At 46.6% G+C, this 20,197-nt stretch overlaps 2 protein-coding genes across 2 annotated transcripts in view; both read left to right on the top strand.

The window, feature by feature from the left end:
- The first annotated feature begins 3,334 nt into the window (after window positions 1–3,334).
- adcy3a (adenylate cyclase 3a) lies at window positions 3,335–16,825 on the top strand. The gene is made up of 20 exons (XM_083679359.1): window positions 3,335–4,310; window positions 5,743–5,892; window positions 7,265–7,395; window positions 8,145–8,256; window positions 8,464–8,591; window positions 9,081–9,239; window positions 9,475–9,640; window positions 9,852–9,971; window positions 10,375–10,517; window positions 10,738–10,899; window positions 11,232–11,319; window positions 12,841–12,957; window positions 13,280–13,566; window positions 13,705–13,786; window positions 14,028–14,186; window positions 14,479–14,625; window positions 14,843–14,956; window positions 15,672–15,798; window positions 15,951–16,075; window positions 16,530–16,825. The coding sequence occupies exons 1-20, from the start codon at window positions 3,636–3,638 to the stop codon at window positions 16,710–16,712; spliced, it is 3,375 nt and encodes a 1,124-aa protein (XP_083535485.1). The 5' UTR covers window positions 3,335–3,635; the 3' UTR covers window positions 16,713–16,825.
- A 2,180-nt stretch (window positions 16,826–19,005) lies between these two features.
- wdr26a (WD repeat domain 26a) overlaps window positions 19,006–20,197 on the top strand; it is an 8,410-nt gene continuing 7,218 nt past the window's right edge. The window contains exon 1 of the mRNA XM_083678144.1: window positions 19,006–19,639. Coding sequence (XP_083534270.1) covers window positions 19,350–19,639 — 290 coding nt within the window. The 5' untranslated portion in view covers window positions 19,006–19,349. The remainder of the gene's footprint in view (window positions 19,640–20,197) is intronic.

The following is a 20,197-nucleotide window of genomic DNA, read 5'->3' as shown; positions in this document are numbered from 1 at the left end:
ATCCATGAATACGTCTGACCATAAATATGCCACTTCATTATCCATTCATTAGTGGACAATTGTCGAGAACAGTGTATTCCAATCAGGATTACATGATCCCACTATCAAGGCAATACAGTAAAAGAATTTCCCTCTGGCAAATTTATCACATTACCTAATCATCGGCTGTTGTACCCTAATCCAATCGGATTATCTGCCTCTAATTTGGCACATCATCATCATCTCTTCTGCCCTAACTCTGCCTTTGCTGCTGGTGGTAGGCTGGAGTACAGAGGACTCATTTATTAATTATTGTGTTGGCTGTTCTCTCTAGAGTACTCTGTCTCTCCACAGTAACATCAGTCTGGGGATCCAGCAATTAATTAATGACTGTAGCTGAGTGTTACCTATGAGGCTGCTTTGTTCTCTATGGGTTACATGCATGCCCTAAAGCAACACTAGGCACATTGGTTAATTTTTAATGATTTACACAGCTTCAAAGATGATATGTTCTAATGTACTGTATCAAACCTGCTGGCCTCTATAACCTGTGCCTCCATGACAAAATAACAAGTTCTCAAAAATAAACAGCCAGAGAAATGTGCTAAGGGTTGGGGCGGGTGGTGTTGAATGAGGTAATGCCTGGTTTGTTCTCTCCTTTGTTCCATTGTCTATGTGTTTAGGATTTATGAATAATTAATAAAGAATTTGATCCCAAAAAAAGAGGTGCAAGGGGATCTTTATTTATAGAGGAGTTGATACAGTGTGATATTGTACCCCAAGCTAAAGCGGAAGATGGGGCCAGAGAGGCGGGTAGATGTTCACAAGTTCAGTTTCTCTCTAGAGATGCCTATGCGTGGGTGTGTGTATGTATGATAAGCGATTTGGCTTGGATGCTACTATGGGAGGGCCAGCCTTAGACGTGCCCAGATGTGACTGGCCCTCCCTTTGGATAGTCAGTCCTCGACCGTGGATCAGGGTTGTGTGAGACTCTCCCAGAGCGAGGTGGTGGTGGTGGGACACAGAGATCAGAAGGTAGAATGAGGTGAGTTGAATGCTGATTAAATGCTGTGTGAGGCTGATTAGTTGTTAGTTGTGCAGGTTCAGGTCTGCGGGGCATAGCCTGAGTCACGCCATCTCATTGTTCCAAACTCTCTTCCCAAACCTATGTTATTAACTTCATTTGTTGATGAGTTGTTTCCTGTGAAAAAGGCCAGTGGTCTATCTATTGATCATGAGTTCAATACAGGGTTTCAGTGGAATAATCAATAGGGGCCTTATGGCGGTGGTGATGAAAGCAGCCGGTTTCTGATGGGTTCCTCACTGCCAATTGTTTGTCTGGGACATAAACATAAATGACCCACTGGGCACACCAACCTGAACACAAAAAAACAGTAAACAAAAAAACACAATAACACACAGAAACATATGGTGTATGAGGAGCCCTCAAGCACAAAGACTCATATGCCCTACACACAGACCAACACACACACACACAGGATGTTATGTGTGTGAGCCAAATAAAGTGATATTGGAGATGGCAGTTGCTCTTGGCAATTTGTTGTTTGGATTGTTAAAACAGGTGTGGAACAGCTGCCAATCAGTTATCCTGGGGAAAAGACTGGCTCAAGCACTGAGGGTTCAAGTGACCTGCATATGTTTATGCTGGTTGGGTCCGAGACTCCAAAGTCAGTAGAACAATGATGTATAAATTCTAGTGGTATAGAATCCATACAATAAAATAATGTTGCGAATTCAAATGAGTTTAATGTTTAATTGACGCATGTCCAAATGCGCTATAGAGCTGGTTTCAAAGTTGAAACCGCCTGCGTCCCTATTTCTCACTTTGAAGCATGAGGAGTAAGAAGGGGGTGACGGGGGTAGTCGAGGGGGACGGGCTTATCTGGGGTAGAAAGTGAAGATCGACGGAGGAAAGCAGTGCTGTTCCGTGTTTTCTGCGGAAGGCGAGAGCCACCGAGATAGACCAATTGACCATTGTATTAGACGTCGAAGGGATCGTGTTATTTTTTTTAAACCAAGCACGAAGCTTTAAAGGTACCGTTTTCTTGATTACAAGTGACGTCCGTACAAGAAGGAACACCATCTATAGGAGATCGAAAGTGGCTTTTCTCATGGCTCGGTAAACGGATGCAACAATATGCGGATGGTTTTCACAGCATCTGGTAAAATCTCGGTTCACAGGCGGCATCTTAAAAGGGATGGAGATGAGGAGCCAAACATCGAGACATGGTAGAATGAAAACCTAAATTAAAAGATCACGTTTCCATCGTTTGCCATCGCTACACATCATGTTTTAGATGGACACAGAATAGGTAAATAATGAAGCCTATTATTGAATACTCTCTTTTGATCATGTAACATAAGGGATAGTGGATATAAATAAGCCCTCTATATAGACACATTTAGGAAAATAGAAACGTAGGTATTTCACATTAGGTTAAGATAAACTCATCTGTATGTGCGAGGGACAAACGAGCAATAGGCTATTATGGAAGATGATGTCGCTATACTGTAGGCTGGAACATGTGAAAGATCACTGCTTGCCTCTTAATATAGCAGGGGAGATTGTTTTGAAAGTCTGTTAAAATGGACAGTCATCCTGCAGTGTTATTTTTGACATCCATTTTACAAGTTGTATGTTTTCCTCCTTTTGATGGAGCGCAACATGTAGCTTATTTCCTGGAAGCGCACTGTAAAATCAGAACTCCAGCATATGCTCCCAGTATTCTATCCACTAAGGACTGAGACGCATTTTTCTCAAGGGAAGTATTGTTATGAAACGACATATTGCTCTCAATGTCAGTCTACCAATTAGGAAAAACGTTTTAAATGTATTATGGTCCTCTAGCACAAGCTGTCCATTCCCCTAGTCAGCATCATTAGGCTAACAGGTTGTTGCTATAGTGTTATACCTTAGGTGGAGCGGACAAATTCCATGTTCACATTCCATGCATCCTATATTATTCGCCTAGGCCTATGTGAGTTCTCACCATGGAAACCCATGAAAACGATGGCGGCGACCCCGAGGGAACGAAGATGGAGAAAGAGGGGGCTAGGCCTAAGCTTTATATAGAAAATAAATAAAGCTGTGTCATATTTCTATTTTTAGTGAGTTATTCATGGATGGACTATTCCATTAGGCTCACTATTGTCAGACGCTATTGTCAACTGAATGGTGCCAATGAAGGAATTGCAATTAAGACGAGCTTTTTCTAAAGTTGACTTTTGATTTTTAAGAAACATAAAGACACCAAACTGACGTGCGCCACGGCCCTTTTGCGCTACTTTGCCTTACATTTGGAAAGCTTTGGATCAGTGCGCAAAATCGCAGAACTGAGTCAACTGACAGGTGTCAGAGGCGCACAACGGACAAACATGTAGGCATAACCTATTCTAACGTGCAGGGCCTGACAATCAAGACACTACTCGTGATTTAAACTACATCTGTGAGATCTCAGGGCACAATATTCGATTTTTACGCAGGAGAATAGAAGGAACCAGACGAGAGAGAGAGAGCATGATGTGCGTTTGAAAGTTACAACAGTACCTTGAGGAATTTTACACCTCCTTCAGAACTACAAACAGATTTCCTTTTTTTTTCTACGGACAGATATACAACTTAGTGAGCATTCACCATGCCTCGCAACCGGGCCTTCTCGGAGCCGGAGTACTCGGCAGAGTATTCTGCGGACTGTTCAGTCACCCTCCCGTCTGACCCGGGCCAGGCGGTGGGGCGCACGCACGAGGTGACGGTGCGCAGCCAGGGATGCTGCCTCTGCCTCCCGCGCTTCATGCGCCTCACTTTCGCACCCGAATCCTTGGAGAACCTCTACCAGACCTACTTCCGGCGGCAGCGGCACGAAACTCTACTGGTTTTGGTGGTTTTCGCCGCGCTGTTCGACTGCTACATCATCGTCATGTGCGCGGTGGTCTATACTGGCGATAAGCTGGCCTCTGTGGTAGTGGCATCGGTGGGGCTGGCCGCGGACATCCTATTATACGTGCTATGCCGCTTCGGACTACTACCCGACCGCATCTCTCGGCGGGTGGTGCCCTACGCCCTGTGGGTGCTGATAGCGGCTCAGATCTTCTGCTACCTGGGTCTGAACTATGCCCGCTTTCACCAGTCCAGTGACACGGTAGGCTGGCAGGCCTTCTTCAGCTTCTCCTTCTTCCTGACTCTACCCCTGAGGCTGACGCCCATCGTGCTCATCACGTCAGTGTCTTGTGGCGTTCACACCCTGGTGCTGGGGGTCACCATCGCCCAGCAGCAGCAGGAGAACATCCAGGGGGCCGTCCTCGGGAGGCAGGTGAGTGTGAGCTGGGCAGGGGATGAGGTGGGATGGAGTGGGGGGAGGAGGAGGAGGAGGAGGAGGAGGATGGTAGGGTTGAGGCAGACACACCAGGGAAAGTGGGCTAAGACCATTTTCTGAGACAGTCAGAAAGTGGGGGGACAGTTGAGTCAGGAGGGGGAGGCTTATGACACAGGTGAGGGGGTTTAAATGGATTGAGACACACAGACCAGGGAATGAAGGCAGTGTTACTGATATTGAGGCAGGTCAAATCAAATCAAATCAAATCAAATCAAATTGTATTTGTCACGTACATCGAATATAGCCGTAAATGATGCAGTGAAATGCTTGTGGTAATCTAGCTCCTCAACAACAAGCAGCAACAACAATCAAACCAGTTCAATACAATATAATAATGATTAAAAAAATGGCACACGGTAGTAATGTGTGTAGCTGAGAAGGTGAGATCCTTCGATCCATAAAGTGGCACGTACCTCTATTTAAGCTGACCCAAGCAGAGGCATTTTTCCTCTCAGCACCGAATGCTTGATACTTACTTGGAGAGAATGATCAGAGCAGATGAAAAAGTCCACAAACACAAGCCTAGCTTACTATTCAAGTGTACCATAGAGTATTCATACACGGTGGATGCTATACTCAGGGCTTTGTGCCAGATAGAATGAGCCTGATCACAAGACGTTATGTTTTCAGCGAATTTAACCTGCTACAGCTAAGGGCATTGTCCATATAAGACACATTATATGCTGCTGACCCTGTCCTAGAGTGCCATCTGTAATGAATGGACCGTACTGATGATTTTGCATAGAGGCTGGTATGAAGTGCTATGATAATTGTTAAAAAAACACAGAACCCCTTTAGAAATAGAATAATCACTGCTGTTATACAACGTATCATGTGCTGCTATGAATGATACAACTGAGGTCTCATTCCTGTGGATATGTTTGATATTTGAGGTTGTTCTCTCGCTTGACAGGAATGTACTGTTCCTCTGTCCACAGTTTGTTTTCCAGTCAGTTCTGTTAATATGTCCTCTTTATCATATGCGGGCTACGTCAACCCACAGAAAACAGAAAGAAAGCTCACTAAAATGTCAAACACTCTATCCAAGCTTCGATCTGGGAGGGTTGAAATGTTATGTTATTACAATGGCACTCGCACACACACTGCAACCGATGAGAGTTTGATAATGATTTAGACAGTTGGTTAATGATTCAGTTTCTGCCCATGTGCCACAGTAATGGCTGTATCATGAAAACAGTGGGCCATGATATTTCTACATAAGGGTCCTCATCACAAGGTTGTGTGTGTGTGTGTGTGTGTGTGTGTGTGTGTGTGTGTGTGTGTGTGTGTGTGTGTGTGTGTGTGTGTATAGGCGTATAGGCCTTGTGTTTCCTCGAACTAATCTGTGTGTGTGTGTGTTGTGGTCCAGCTGCTAGCCAACATAGTGATCTATGTGTGTGCCATCACGGTGGGCGTCATGTCCTACTACATGGCTGACAGGAAGCACCGCAAGGCCTTCCTGGAAGCACGGCAGTCCCTGGAGGTGAAGCTCAATCTGGAGGAACAGAGCCAGCAACAGGTGAGAGACGGAGAGAAGGGAGAGAGGGAGGAAGGAGGTAGAGGGAGGGAAAAAGACAGAGAGAGTTGTGTGTGTGAGAGAGAGTGAGAGAAAGAGAGAGAGAAAGTGTGTGAGAGAAATAGAGAGTGATTGTGTGTGTGTGTGTGTGTGTGTGTGTGTGTGTGTGTGTGTATGTGAGAGAGAGAAAGAGTGAGAGAGAGAGAGGGGTGGATAAAAGCAGCTCAAAGGAGGGCAGGACTACAGAGAAAGAAAGGAGAGAGAAAGAGAGCGAGAGAGAGAGAGAGAGAGAGAGAGACCAAGAGGGCTAGAAAGGGAAACATTTCTGTGTCAATAAGGAGTGTTTATTGTGTCAGGGCTGTGGGAGTAGTGGCCTTGTTTGTTTGGCTCTTACTCTACAGTGTGTGGCAGGAAGGAATATGAAGCTCTCACTGATGTTCAGTGACAGCAGGCTACTTAAAACAGGTTTGATGCAGTATCATGTACAGTATGTTAATTTATATTAGTGTCACGTTTATGTGCGAGATGTGGAAATCGGTGTGTGTGTGTGTGTGTGTGTGTGTGTGTGTGTGTGTGTGTGTGCACGCGTGCCCGCGTGCCCGTGTGTTCTGTCTGGTTTGTCTGGTTTGTCTGGTGTGTGTCTGTTTGAGTTAGCACAGTGTCAGCAGTCATTTCCCCTCCCCTCTCCTGTCTCACAGCTGTGGCCATTGGGCATTCTTGATTGCTGCTATTTATGGAACAGACTGTTACTGCAATAGAGGGAGAGAGAGAGAGAGAGCGAAGAGGAAGGGGGTGATTATGGAGGAAGGGAAAGAGGGAGCAAAGGTGTATGTGTGTGTGAGAGAGAGAGAGAGAGAGAGAGAGAGAGCGAAAAGGGCTGATAAGACCATGAGAGGAGAAACTCCGGAATACTAATGGGGAAGCATGGGCTGCTGGGAGACAAGGGCCGCCAGCCAATCAAGGAGCATCCGGTCGCTGCAGGTTACCATGGCGACCAGCCTCCTGAGACGATGTCAGCTGTAATCACACTGCTGACTCGCTCGCCCATTTTTGTGTCTCTCTCTCTCTCACTCTGTCTCTCTCTCTTTCTCTCCATCAGGTCTTTGATAAGAACTTATATTGTAAACCTGCCGCCATGCTATTTTCCTCCCTCCACATGTAGCGTGTGTGTGTGTGTGTGTGTGTGTGTGTGTGTGTGTGTGTGTGTGTGTACTCAAGGCTTTTGTTTGTTTCTTCTCATGTTTATGTTGCTGGTCTTAGGTCACTGAGGGCGGGATTTGATGTGTGGTTAGGCTTACAGCGTGTGTGTGCGTGCGTGCGTGCGTGCGTGCGTGCGTGCGTGTCTAGAGTCTCACCTCTCTCCCTCTCCACCCAGGAGCGTCTGTTGCTGTCCATCCTGCCCAAACACATAGCAGACGAGATGCTTCAGGACATGAAGAAAGAGGCCAGTCAGAAGGAGATGCAGCAGTTTAACACCATGTACATGTACCGCCACGAGAACGTCAGGTAACACACAGTCTGAGCAGTGGCGAGACTGCTTTTAAACTTTGTATACTGTATTGCAGGGGAGGCTGGTGGAGGTAGAAATCAGAGGGCGGGCTCATTGTAATGCATGGAATGGAATAAGGAATTCCATGCAATGTGATGAGCCCGTCCTCCGATTTCTACCTCCACCAGCCTCCGCTGGTGTAGACTATTAGTCCCTTGTCTTGTGTATGGATGCTTGCTCTTCGGTCCACTAACACGATAGCAACATGTGGTCCTCTGTGGTTCAGTGGGTAGAGCATGGCGCTAACAACGCTTAGGTTGTGGGTTTGATTCCTGCTGGGACCATATATACTGAAGTGTATGCACTCACTGCAATGTAAGTCGCTTTGGATAAAAGCGTCAGCTAAATGGCATATATTATAATCAGCTAAATGGCATATATTATAATCAGCTAAATGGCATCTATTATATCCATATGTGTTATGACCATCCAGCCGACACAGTAGAGCTGTTGTACAATCCAAACAATGGGGAGCAAAGTCATAAGACTTCGACCAGTTACAGTCATAACATTTCGAATGATGTCACCAACAACTGTTTCGGTGAAACTGTAGCTGTTTACACGTATTCACTGAGCCCTCTCTCTCTCTCTCTCTCTCTCTCTCTCTCTCTCTCTCTCTCTCTCTCTCTCTCTCTCTTTCTCTCTCTCTCTCTTTCTCTCTCTCTCTCTCTCTTTCTCTCTCTCTCTCTCTCTTTCCCTCCTGCAGTATTTTGTTTGCGGACATTGTGGGCTTCACTCAGCTGTCGTCATCCTGCAGTGCCCATGAGCTGGTCAAGCTGCTCAACGAACTGTTCGCTCGCTTCGATAAGCTGGCTGCCGTGAGTCCCTCACCTCAGTACCTGTACAGACTCACAGACACATTAATATATATATATTTTTTTTTTCAAATGTTCATGAACACGAGCAAGTCACACCATTGCACACATAGCAAACTTCTTCCCCTACAGCTCTATATCAGCATATGACTCTCTCTTTCTCTGTGTGTGTCTGTGTCTGTGTGTCTGTCTGTGTGCGTGTGTGTGTAGAAATACCACCAGTTGAGGATAAAGATCCTAGGGGACTGTTACTACTGCATCTGTGGCCTGCCAGACTACAGGGAGGACCACGCTGCCTGCTCCATCATGATGGGCCTGGCTATGGTGGAGGCCATCTCGTGAGTACATGGTGGGAATCAGTAGAGGTAGAAATCGGAGGACGGGCTCATTGTAATGCACGGAATGGAGTGAGAAATTTCCATTCGTCATTGCTCATACCATTCCATGCGTTACAATGAGCCCGTCCTCCGATTTCTACCTCCACCAGCCTCTACTGGTGGGAATATGGGCCACTGTAGAGAGTGTGCTGGGCTGGACTGGCCCCATTTAGTATTGACTGGCTGAAAATGAAAAAAATTAAATCGAATCCAATGGAAATGCTGTACTTTTTGTGCTCCCTGTGCTGACGTCCCTGACCATTGTCAATTGTAACCAACTGGAGCCACATAGTATTTCTAGTCAGGCGCTAACAAGTCAAGGCAGAGGGACACCTTGCCTAAGCAATAGTAGGGGAAACGCTGCCCTCAAGTGAGTGTCTCCCGTGTCACATCCACATTCCCCTATGACACCCTGTGTGTGTGTGTGTGTGTGTGTGTGTCGACATGCAGGTATGTACGTGAGAAGACCCAGACCAACGTGGACATGCGGGTGGGGGTACACACGGGCACAGTCCTGGGCGGCGTCCTCGGACAGAAACGCTGGCAGTACGACGTCTGGTCCACTGATGTCACCGTAGCCAACAAGATGGAGGCAGGAGGAATACCAGGGTAAGAGAGGACAGGCTTTAACCCTCCCCCCCACCCCCAATGAAAACAATAACCTTTATCTGTGTAAACCTCAATCGACACATCTCTGGAGTTGTTTAAGTATATACAAAAAATGTATAAATAAATAAAGACTTCATATATGATATGATATACAGTATATAATGTGATTCCAATATATGGAGGGTAGAGATGACTTCCGTCACACCCTAACCCCTGACCTACGTGTCCCCCCCAGGCGTGTCCACATCTCCCAGACCACCATGGAGTGTCTCCACGGGGAGTTTGAAGTGGAGCCGGGGAACGGAGGCGACCGCTGTGACTATCTGAAGGAGAGGGGCATCGAGACCCACCTGGTGGTCGTGCCTAAAGGCCCTCTGGGAAAGAACGGAATCAACGGGGTGGTGAGTGTGATGTGTATTTAGGTGTGCTAACACACATAGGTGTGCCATAACACACACGTCACTTCAGAGTGAGTCAATATTATTATAATTGACTCATATAATTATCATAACCACTCCTCAGCCGTGCCCAGAGAGTCAACAACGTCCTGTAGCTGTCAGTCACCTCATCAAACTGTCTCTCCTCTCTTCCTGTTTCATCACTTCTTCTCAGAAGTTGTCTGTGACGTCGTCCAATGGGAACTCTCCGCTGCTGATCAACACCACAGAGTGTAATGGGAGTGTCCACACTGCCTGCACCACGCCGGAGGAGCCCGAGGAGCTGGACACACGGGTAACCTTTGACCTTATCCCTGCAACTGTAAACCCTGTGTCACAGTTTCAAGCTTCAGTTTCAACTGCTAATAGTCCTGTGTCAACAAACACAATCTGACTTAAGGTGTGCTTGATTTAGACTATACCATTGGTTCTATTATTCCAGGCAAACTAAAACAAGCACAGCTCAAGTGTTAGATAGTATTTGACCAGGAGAGGCAGGTGGAGTCAAAAAATCTGAGGACAGGCTCATTGTAATGAGTGTTTCTACCTCCACCAGCCTCCACTGTATTTGACATAATACATTTTACCGATATACATTTTCTCAAGTCTGCAAAAGTCACTAACTTTAAACCTGAAAGAAGAGAGAGTGAGAGGAGTTGTGACAGAAAGGGGTGACCGTCCTCTCCCTGTGACCCCAGGTGGTGAACCCATCCTTCCCCAACCCTCGGAGGAGGCTGAGGCTGAGGGACCTGGCTGAGAGGGTCATTGACGCCCAGGAGAATGAACAGGAGCTCAACAAACTCCTCAATGAAGCTCTGCTGGAGAGAGAGACCGTGCAGGCGTGAGTAGACTGTGTGTGTGTGTGTGTGTGTGTATGTGTGTGTGTATGTGTGTGCGCGCATGTGCGTGCGATATAGAAACACAAGTGTTTTGTTATGTTAGAGACCGAATATGATAACCCCTCTCTCCTGTCTGCCTGTGTGTGTGTGTGTGTGTGTGTGTGTGTGTGTGTGTGTGTGTGTGTGTGTGTGTGTGTGTGTGTGTGTGTGTGTGTGTGTCAGTCTGAAGGGTAAACACACCAACCGTCTGTCCCTGCGTTTCGTGGACCCGGAGCTGGAGACGCGTTTCTCTGTGGAGAAGGAGAAGCAGAGCGGAGCTGCCTTCAGCTGTTCCTGTGTGGTTCTCCTCTTCACTGCAGCCACGGAGGCTCTCATAGACCCTCTGTGAGTTCACCACTCTGTCTGACAGACGTCTGTCTGTGGTCTCTGTCTGTCTGTCTGTCTGTGGTCTCTGTCTGTCTGTCTGTGTGGTCTCTGTCTGTCTGTCTGTGGTCTCTGTCTGTCTGTCTTTCTGACATCTGTCTGTGGTCTGTCTCTCTCTCTCTCTCTCTCTCTCTACCCCTCCTCCCTCTTCTCTCACCTCCTCTCACTCTCTCTTCTCACCTCTCCCATTCTCTCTCATTCCTGTGTGTGTGTGTGTGTGTGTGTGTGTGTGTGTGTGTGTGTGTGTGTGTGTGTGTGTGTGTGTGTGTGTGTGTGTTCTTCTGTGTGTTCAGGATGATAGCGAACTACGTCACCTTGGCCGTGGGAGAGGTCCTGCTGCTCATCCTCACCGTCTGCTCGCTGGCTGCCATCTTCCCCAGAGTGAGTCAAACAGCCAATCACGCTCCCACGTCTGGCTCAAACAACCAATCACGCTCCCACGTCTGGCTCAAACAACCAATCACGCTCCCACGTCTGGCTCAAACAACCAATCACGCTCTCCTCCCTCGCTCGTGCTCGTTAACTCGTCAACTCCCACTCCAACTATTTCATAACATATGTTATGTACGCCATGAATACCTCATGAATACGTCCCACAGCGTTGTGAAGCACTCAATTTGTTATGAACAACACAGTAACATTAGTCACTTACAATACTGGATTAACACATCCATAACACTTACACTACGACATGCAATGTACATAGATACAATACCCCCACTGTTTATGTAAGCTGAGAGGTGGAGGACAGTATGGTGGTGTAAGCAGTGCAGCAGCTCCATGTCTTCGTTCCCTTGACGGGCAGCAGCGCTATTCATCCAACCTCATCATCATGTCATGGAAATTCAAATGTATTGACTGGTACAGTTGTGTAGCTGCTGCTGCTAGCACTATTGACTGGCACTAACCCTCACCCTCACCCTCAGCAGCAACACCCCATCCCCATCCCTACAAGGCTTTTCAACCCTACGTACGGATTGTTTTCGCTTTCACACACACATACCTACGCACAGACACACGCACAGACACACACACACACACACACACACACGCAGGCAACAACACATGCACTGTTACTAAACAAGGACAGAAAAACATGAACACATCAATATAACTGTCACAGATGCCCAGCAGTAACCCAATGGACGGTGTACAGTACACTTTATGAACCGTTTTGCATTCAAATACACACACACTCTCCCCGTCATCTTATAAACAAGCTTTAGTGCTAACTACTGTAATATACTAGTGTTACTTGAAGTGGTGCGCAGGTTATTACAGTAGTTCAACTAACGAAGAAGGGAGAAGAAGCCCAATGAGATGAGGTTTCAGAGAATGGGGGGTCCTCTCACCTGACTACTGTGGTGCCAGTCCAGGATGTCCTCTATAATGATACATAATCAATGATGGGTCAGTTATACTGTATATAGATGTATGTCCTGGCCTATGCTGTACTGTATGTCCCTACTCTGGGTAGACATACAACTCCTAATGGCCTGATGGATTGATGCTCCTGAGGGCAAAACCAATATGTCTCCTATGTCAGTCACAGCTCTCCTGATAGACCCATAGACACACTAGCCTATGGACTCATTAGACTAGCATTAGGCAGTGAAAGGCAATGTCTACAGCACAAAATGAATTAGCATGAATACCCTGCTACAGGACATTCAGTTGGCCTGCTACATTTTCTATTGAAAATGGAACATGATGATGGTGATGATGATGATGATCATCATGATCATACGGATGGTGATTAAGATTAAGATGATGATGACTACAGCAAGAGTAATATTTCAGTAAGTTGATGATGATGATGATGATGATACATGAAATTAATTTAGTGTGTGAGGGGGCAGAGATTACTGTTGATGTTGAACATTTTAGCTTTTCCTCTCCCAGGTATTCCCTAAGAGACTGGTGTCCTTCTCTACGTGGATAGACCACACCCGCTGGGCACGGAACACCTGGGCCATGGCGGCCATCTTTATTCTCACTATGGCTGACATCGTGGACATGGTGAGGCCCCCCGCTGTAATCTAGAAACATACCCTGGATGATAGTGTGGACTGTCACTTCATGATTGAACCTGTGAAACTCACTGTACTGTAGGTAATATGGCCAGGGTGAGGGCTAGGGTTGTCAAATGGAGTCAAGATGAGCTGGTAAGGCTTATGAATGGGCCTGATCTGCCCAGGGAGGAGTGGTGGCTCAGGCCTGTCATTGGATGGTCTGACCTGTCTCCTCTATGTCCCCTCCCTGTCCCATCTTCTCCCCTCTCTTTCTCTCTCTGTGTCCCTCTCTCTCCCTCCTCTTGCCCTCTCTCCCCTTCCCCCTGTAGCTGAGTTGTCTGCCACCGGTCCACCCCCGAGGCAACGCCACAGCGCCCCCTCCTCCTCCGTCCTCCTCCGTCGTCCTGTCCGGGATGGAGAGTTGCCATGACAACCCCAAATACTACAGCTACATCGCGGTGCTGGCGCTCATGGCGACCACCATGCTGGTGCAGGTCAGCCACATGGTCAAGCTCACACTCATGCTCCTCATCACCGTGGCAACCGGCATCGTCAACATCTACAGTTGGAGGGACATCTTCGACCGCTACGACATGGACCGTTTCCAGGACTACAGGTGGGTCTCTGTCCTAGTATTATGGTCTGCAGCTGAAGTGATGGTTGTAGGAGTCACCGTGAATGACTGTTGCGATGTTGATGTTTCAGTACACCATGGAAAGGCCTGTGATTTCAGATGTGTTTTTGCTGTTTCCAGGTGGTACCTGGTCCCTTCCAAGTACGCCATGACAGTGATGATCTTCATCATGATGATCAGCTTTTACTACTTTTCCCGTCACGTAAGTCAACAATATACTACTGTACCTCTACCTCTACAGTCTCATGGTAATCCACAGTCGTTTTGTTCTCCGCTTCAGTCCCAGTGTTCCACAGTCCTCTAGTCTATCTGACCCTGTCCAGCCCTCAGCCAGCCCTAACCCCTGTCTCCTGTCCCCTCTCTCCTCTCTCCTCTCTCCTCTCTCCTCTCTCTCTCTCTCCTCTCTCCTCTCTCTCTCTCTCTCTCTCTTTCTCTGTCTGCAGGTGGAGAAGCTGGCGCGGACTCTGTTCCTGTGGAAGATCGAGGTCCACGAGCAGAAGGAGAAGGTGTATGAGATGAGGCGCTGGAACGAGGCGTTGGTGACCAACATGCTGCCGGAACACGTAGCACGTCACTTCCTGGGCTCCAAGAAGAGAGACGAGGTCAGACAGCCTATCAGATAGTTAATTTTTTTTTTCTCTCATTGCAACAACCTCTCACGAAAGTAAAAGACTGTCATTGTGGCTTTAATACAATATACTGTACTGATATGTGTGTCTGTATGAATGAAAGAGCTTGCGGCACTTTTCCTTCTGTGAAAACCTTTGATAAAACTGGTTATGTACTCTGAGATGAAAGAGTCCTAAAGCCTTTTGATATGAAGTTGTAAATAGAAGCAATTGTTTCCTCACAGATGCTCATATGATATCTCTGTATTCATCTCCCCCCCTCCAGGAGCTGTACAGCCAGTCGTATGATGAGATCGGGGTGATGTTTGCCTCCATCCCCAACTTCTCCGACTTCTACACAGAGGAGAGCATCAACAACGGTGGGATCGAGTGCCTCAGGTTCCTCAACGAAATCATCTCCGACTTTGACAGTGTAAGCAGAAGTCACCATTTTGGTCTCGTGGCTTTAGGTTCATGACTCTAGTCAGCACAGTACAACTTGTACTGTGTTTCTGTTCAAACAGAAATGTATTTGTTTTCACTTTTCGCTTGAACTGGCTCGACTGTCATAAGATGACGGTGACTCAACTGCAAGATAGGAAGTACTGTATCATCCAACCACTAACCCTTGACCTTTGCCCTTCCGACAGCTCCTGGATGAGTCTCAGTTCCGCTGCATCACCAAGATCAAGACCATCGGCAGCACCTACATGGCAGCGTCGGGGGTCACCCCTGACATCAGCAACGGCTACGCCTGTCTAAAGGTCAGCTCATCACTGCCACATGTCTGTCACACTGTGTCCCACTTTACTGTGTCCAATTGTCTCTCTTCCTCTGTGTCTGTGTCTCTACTGTACATCGAGTAGGCTTGGGCTGGTATTAGAATTCTCAAACCGGTATACCTTCCCTGCAAAATACCCAGGTATATGGTAATAGCTTTTAGCAGACTTTTAACATGACTCGAACTTGTAGCAAATCTACGGCGAGTAGTTTCTCTTTCTCTGGCCTTCGTTACCAACCCAAAAGTCAGATTTATGACCTCCTACACCGCTTGCCCTCAGACAAGAGTTATTGATCATGCCTCGTGATGCTTGTGTGCAAGTTTAATTTGGACGATGTTTATCAAACAAACATTAGTGGGTATAATTATGTCAAAATACAGGTTGAGACGGTATTGACAGAAATAAACCGGTATAACCTTAAATACCTTATTCACTCGGTAATACCTTATTACCTGCCCAACCCTAACATCTAGTCTTCATTTGAGACAGTAGTTACTGTAACACAATGATGAGAAGAAGAGGAGGAGGGGGAAGATGAGCATGTCAGATCTGTCATCACAAAGAGCTTTAGGACCGACATTGTAGAGGATATCATGACTGTAAGGATAATGATGGTGATGATGATGATGGTATGGAGGAGGAGAATGGTGATGGAGGAAGAGGAGGAGGGTTGTTAATGCAGTGTTGTGTTGAGCAGAAGGAGGAGCTGTCTGACAGAGAGCGCTGGCAGCATCTGGCAGACCTGGCTGACTTTGCTCTGGCCATGAAGGTCACGCTCATGAACATCAACTACCAGTCCTTCAACAACTTCATGCTACGCATAGGTCAGTGGTGCTAACCTTTCGCTGTATTGATCTGTGTGTGTGTGTGTGTGTGTGTGTGTGTGTGTGTGTGTGTGTGTGTGTGTGTGTGAATATCCTGTAATAGTTACTGTACAATAGGCAATAATCAGAGACTTAATTCTCTCTCTCCTTAGGTTTGAATAAAGGGGCGGTGCTGGCAGGAGTGATTGGCGCCCGTAAACCTCACTATGACATCTGGGGCAACACTGTGAACGTGGCCAGTCGCATGGAGTCCACTGGTGTGATGGGGAACGTCCAGGTAAAGAGTCTCCATACAGGGCTGTCGAAAGACAGTTCAGACAGACAGACGCAGACAGTCAGTCAGACAGACAGGCAGGCAGGAAAACAGACAGGCAGCCAGACAAACAGATAGGCTGGCAGACAAGTGCTGAGGTGATAATAGCCAGACTGGTGTCATAGCTGTGGAGAAGAATACAATGAAGCACACCTTCTCCTTCATTTAGTGAAAGCTGAGCAGGAGAGATTGCATCAAAGCATTTGGCCCTGAGGTAGCTACTAGGCTAGCTAGCAAACACAAACATAATCCTACTTTGTTTGATGACAGTTTAGATCAGGGCTTTGACATCAGGGAAGAGTTTTAAATGGATTAGCGAATCGGGCGAAGGAATTACAGTGTTGGATGATGATCTGCCAGTATGCTCAGATACATCGTCGTCTTACTAACCCTCCTCCTGTGTCTCTGCTGCCCCTAGGTGGTGGAGGACTGCTATAGCATCCTGAAGGACTACGGCTTCCGCTTTGTGAGGAGGGGGCCCATCTTTGTGAAGGGGAAAGGAGAGCTGCTCACCTATTTCCTGAAGGGCCGGGACAAACAGGGCTCATTCATCAATGGCTCCTCTGTCACCCTGCCACACCAGGTGGTGGACAGCTCCTGACCTGCCTGTGTGGACAGACCCACACACACACACACACACACACACACACACACACACACACACACACACACACACACACTCACACTCACACTCACATCCACAATCAGAAATACACACTTGTTCTCACATTTATGTGAGATATTTGATTCATGTTTACCCATACTAACACACAATATGTCAGACATGCAGAATCCAGTAGGGCAGAGGACATATTTTGCATAGAGAAAAGATTTGCCCTACTACCTTGCCTGTTCAAAGAGAACATTTTGATACATGCGCTTATGCTAAAATCATGTTTGCTGAGTGCAGACTATAAAGCAAATGAAAATAGCGCTCACCAATTTACACTACAGACTTGTTATCTCATACTACACACTACTGTATAGCCACACATGTTTATTCAACACTGTTATTCAGGCAAACAATCACCCTCTGCCAAACATATTAAAGAATTCACTAAAATGCCATCAACAGCACACTCTAGTCTGACGCATCATGGCTATTGGACTAAATGCCTCATTTTGAATACCTTTCCCCCTTTTACAAACTACTTCCTCCTTTGGAACAGAAAGGAGTGGACTGTGTATATGTTTTCTCCAAATTGCTTGGAGATGAAGAGGACCTGCGATTAGATTAAATGTATGTTTGAAGGTTGATGCAGAATGAACTACCTGCTACTGCCCACCATGGGTCTAAATTGTGTGTTTGTGTGCGCGTGTGTGTGTGTGTGTGTGTGTGTGTGTGTGTGTGTGTGTGTGTGTGTGTGTGTGTGTGTGTGTGTGCATGTCTGTGTGTCTGTGTGTATGTGCGTGTATGAGCGTGCGTGTGTGCGTGTGTGTGTGTGTGTGTGTGTGTGTGTGTGTGTGTGTGTTGAATTAACCTGCGCTGTAAAAGTAGGCCTACTCTTTCTCCTTTTGTTCCAATGTGTATTCAAGTAACATACCACATTCTCTCTCTGCCCGCTCGCTGTGAACTTCAGAATACCTGCCTTCTCAGTTCTCTCCTCTTCCCCCTGGACTTTACCTGGCACACATCACTTCTTTACTGCACCTGCGGCTACTCTGTCAGTGGATCTGGGACCCAGGTGTGGGAGCTCAGGTGTGAAACTGGAGATAGGTCACAGGTTTTGAATTGAATGTTCCTGTGCTTCTCTGGAGTGCTGATGAGCTGGAAGTATTGCAAGTGTGTGCGTGTGTGCGTGTGTGTGTGTGTGTGTGTGTGTGTGTGTGTGTGTGTGTGTGTGTGTGTGAGAGAGAGAAAGAAAGAGAAAGCCAGTAGGTGAGAGAGTTGAAAGCATGGTTGATGACAGTGTTTTAAGTGAGTGTTTGTATGTTTGTGGACACCAGGTCAGGTAGCTTACACCTGTGGCCATATGAGCACAGCAGTGGGTAAAGATGCAGGTGTGTTGTTTTTCTGTAAGTCTGTGTGTGGACGGTACTGCAGGAGTGAGTGTGTTGGGTTTGCTCAGATTGTATCCCCCACCAGTGTCTTTTCTCCCAGATTGGATGAAAGTGCAATAGTTTATTCTTCTACAAGCCCCTCTTGCCCCCTAACGCAAAGTAAAACATTCCTCTCCCTTTAATTCATATTTTTATATTATGACGACTGTGTAAGTTTCATTGTATTTAAAGAGAAGGTATAGATAACTAATGAGTCTATAAGTTGTACATACAGTTTACTGTTCATTAAGTTAATTTATTGCAGATGTCAGGGACACGATTCCTTTCTTAAACAGATGTGAAAAGTGCCAATGATGAAGGAATGGCTTGGTCCCTGTCCATGTGGCCAAAATGCAGGCCTTTGCTGTTTCTCGATTTGTATTTTTAAAGAACCTCAGGCTTGGGAATAAAATGGCACTTTTGAATGGTCTGTAAACTATCTGTGTTTGAGTTGAATAATTTGTTATCTTTAATATATTTAATTTGAATTATTTGTCATTTTAACAGTGAGTTGATTAAAAAACTAATTAAACCATGCTCTCATAACACACGTTCGTACTGTAGGCTACTTTGAATTCAATCTACTTACCAATACAATCTGCAATGGTCAATATTATTTAGGAGACATTTGAAGTTCTTTGAAAAACAACACCAACTTGTTTTATTAGAGTTATAGACATAGACCTAACCTATTGAAACAAATAATAGAAATGTGATTTGTGTACATTTATTTTCAACCTGGGAGAAGTATATTTCAAGGGCGCCACCTACAGTATCTACCCGGACACAAAGTAGTGTAGGAATTTCCGGTGACGTCACTGCGTCTCGATCCATAATGGGGTTGCAGCTGTCAGGAGAGCAACAATAACAAGAGAAGCATAACGAGACGAGCTTGTTTTGTACGCCTTTGACACCTCTGCCAGTCCCCTTTTCACTTCGTTTTGTCACCAACACTTTAGGTTATTTAACTCTGGCCTCCGCTTCCTCCTCCTCCGACTCGGATACCGGCGGAGCGTCGCCGCCACCGCGGAAGAAATACCGAGAATCGGTCGCGGAGGAAGCAGGGGAGCTCGGGGCTGCAATTGGGTCAGCGGGCCTGTCTGCAGTTGTTGTGGGTCTTTTAACTTTCCTGAATTCGCCCGTCGCACCTGTCATTCGCTTAAATCCGCACAGTGTTGCCCATATCAATATTTATAACATGCAGGCCAACGGGGCAGGACAGGATCAAGACTCGGAGCTGTCCTGCCTGAACAACAGTGCGCAAAACGGAGAGTCTTCCTCCGCCGGGGAAGCGCACTCCAACGGACTCCCATCCACCACAACAAACAATGGAAACTCTGTCAGTGACAACAACGGAGTCTCAGCCCAAGCAGCATCCAACACCGCGACATCGGATGCCAATTCTACGAAAAAGAAGAAACGTCTTTCTCAGTCCGAGGAGGATGTCATCCGACTGATAGGGCAACATTTACACGATTTAGGGCTGAAGTAAGTAATGTCAGCCGGCTAATGTTTTCGATCTCGCTAGCTGTCAGCTGATGAATCGTGTCCTTCAAACCCATAACCATGAAGTCATCATGTTGACAGTACATTTAGATGATAGCATTCGTCACAGTAGAGCAGTTTAGGGGGAGAATGACTAGTAAGCAAGCTGTCCGAGAGAAACGACAGTAGGCCTAATTTACAGAATGTATGAGTGGAGTAAGGGGGGGCCCATCTTGCACAATGTAGCCATTATTGGTCCAGAGCCAGCAAGCTTATATCACTTAGTGTTGGCTTGAGAACACTGTCGCAGCTGTCGGACACGAATGCAGGCAGAGCATTTTACCTATTGCTATAGAGAGCTGTAAGTTGAATATTTCTACAATCCACATTAGTGAAGTTGCAGTTAAGCTGCTTATTGATAACAATCCCGCTGGGGGGTTGCCAAGATGATGTAGGCACACTGAAACCTCAAGTACAGACGAATTACAAGGCTTTGATAGTGTTAGCCTGACAGTCCACAAAGTCACGTGAAATCGATTTGTTTTCATGTCAGGAGATTAA

Source organism: Argentina silus (assembly GCF_951799395.1).
Source record: "Argentina silus genome assembly, chromosome: 10".
Classification (NCBI taxonomy): Eukaryota; Metazoa; Chordata; class Actinopteri; order Argentiniformes; family Argentinidae; genus Argentina; species Argentina silus.
Note: the sequence above shows the minus strand (reverse complement) of the source record. Positions and strands in the feature narration are given on the sequence as shown.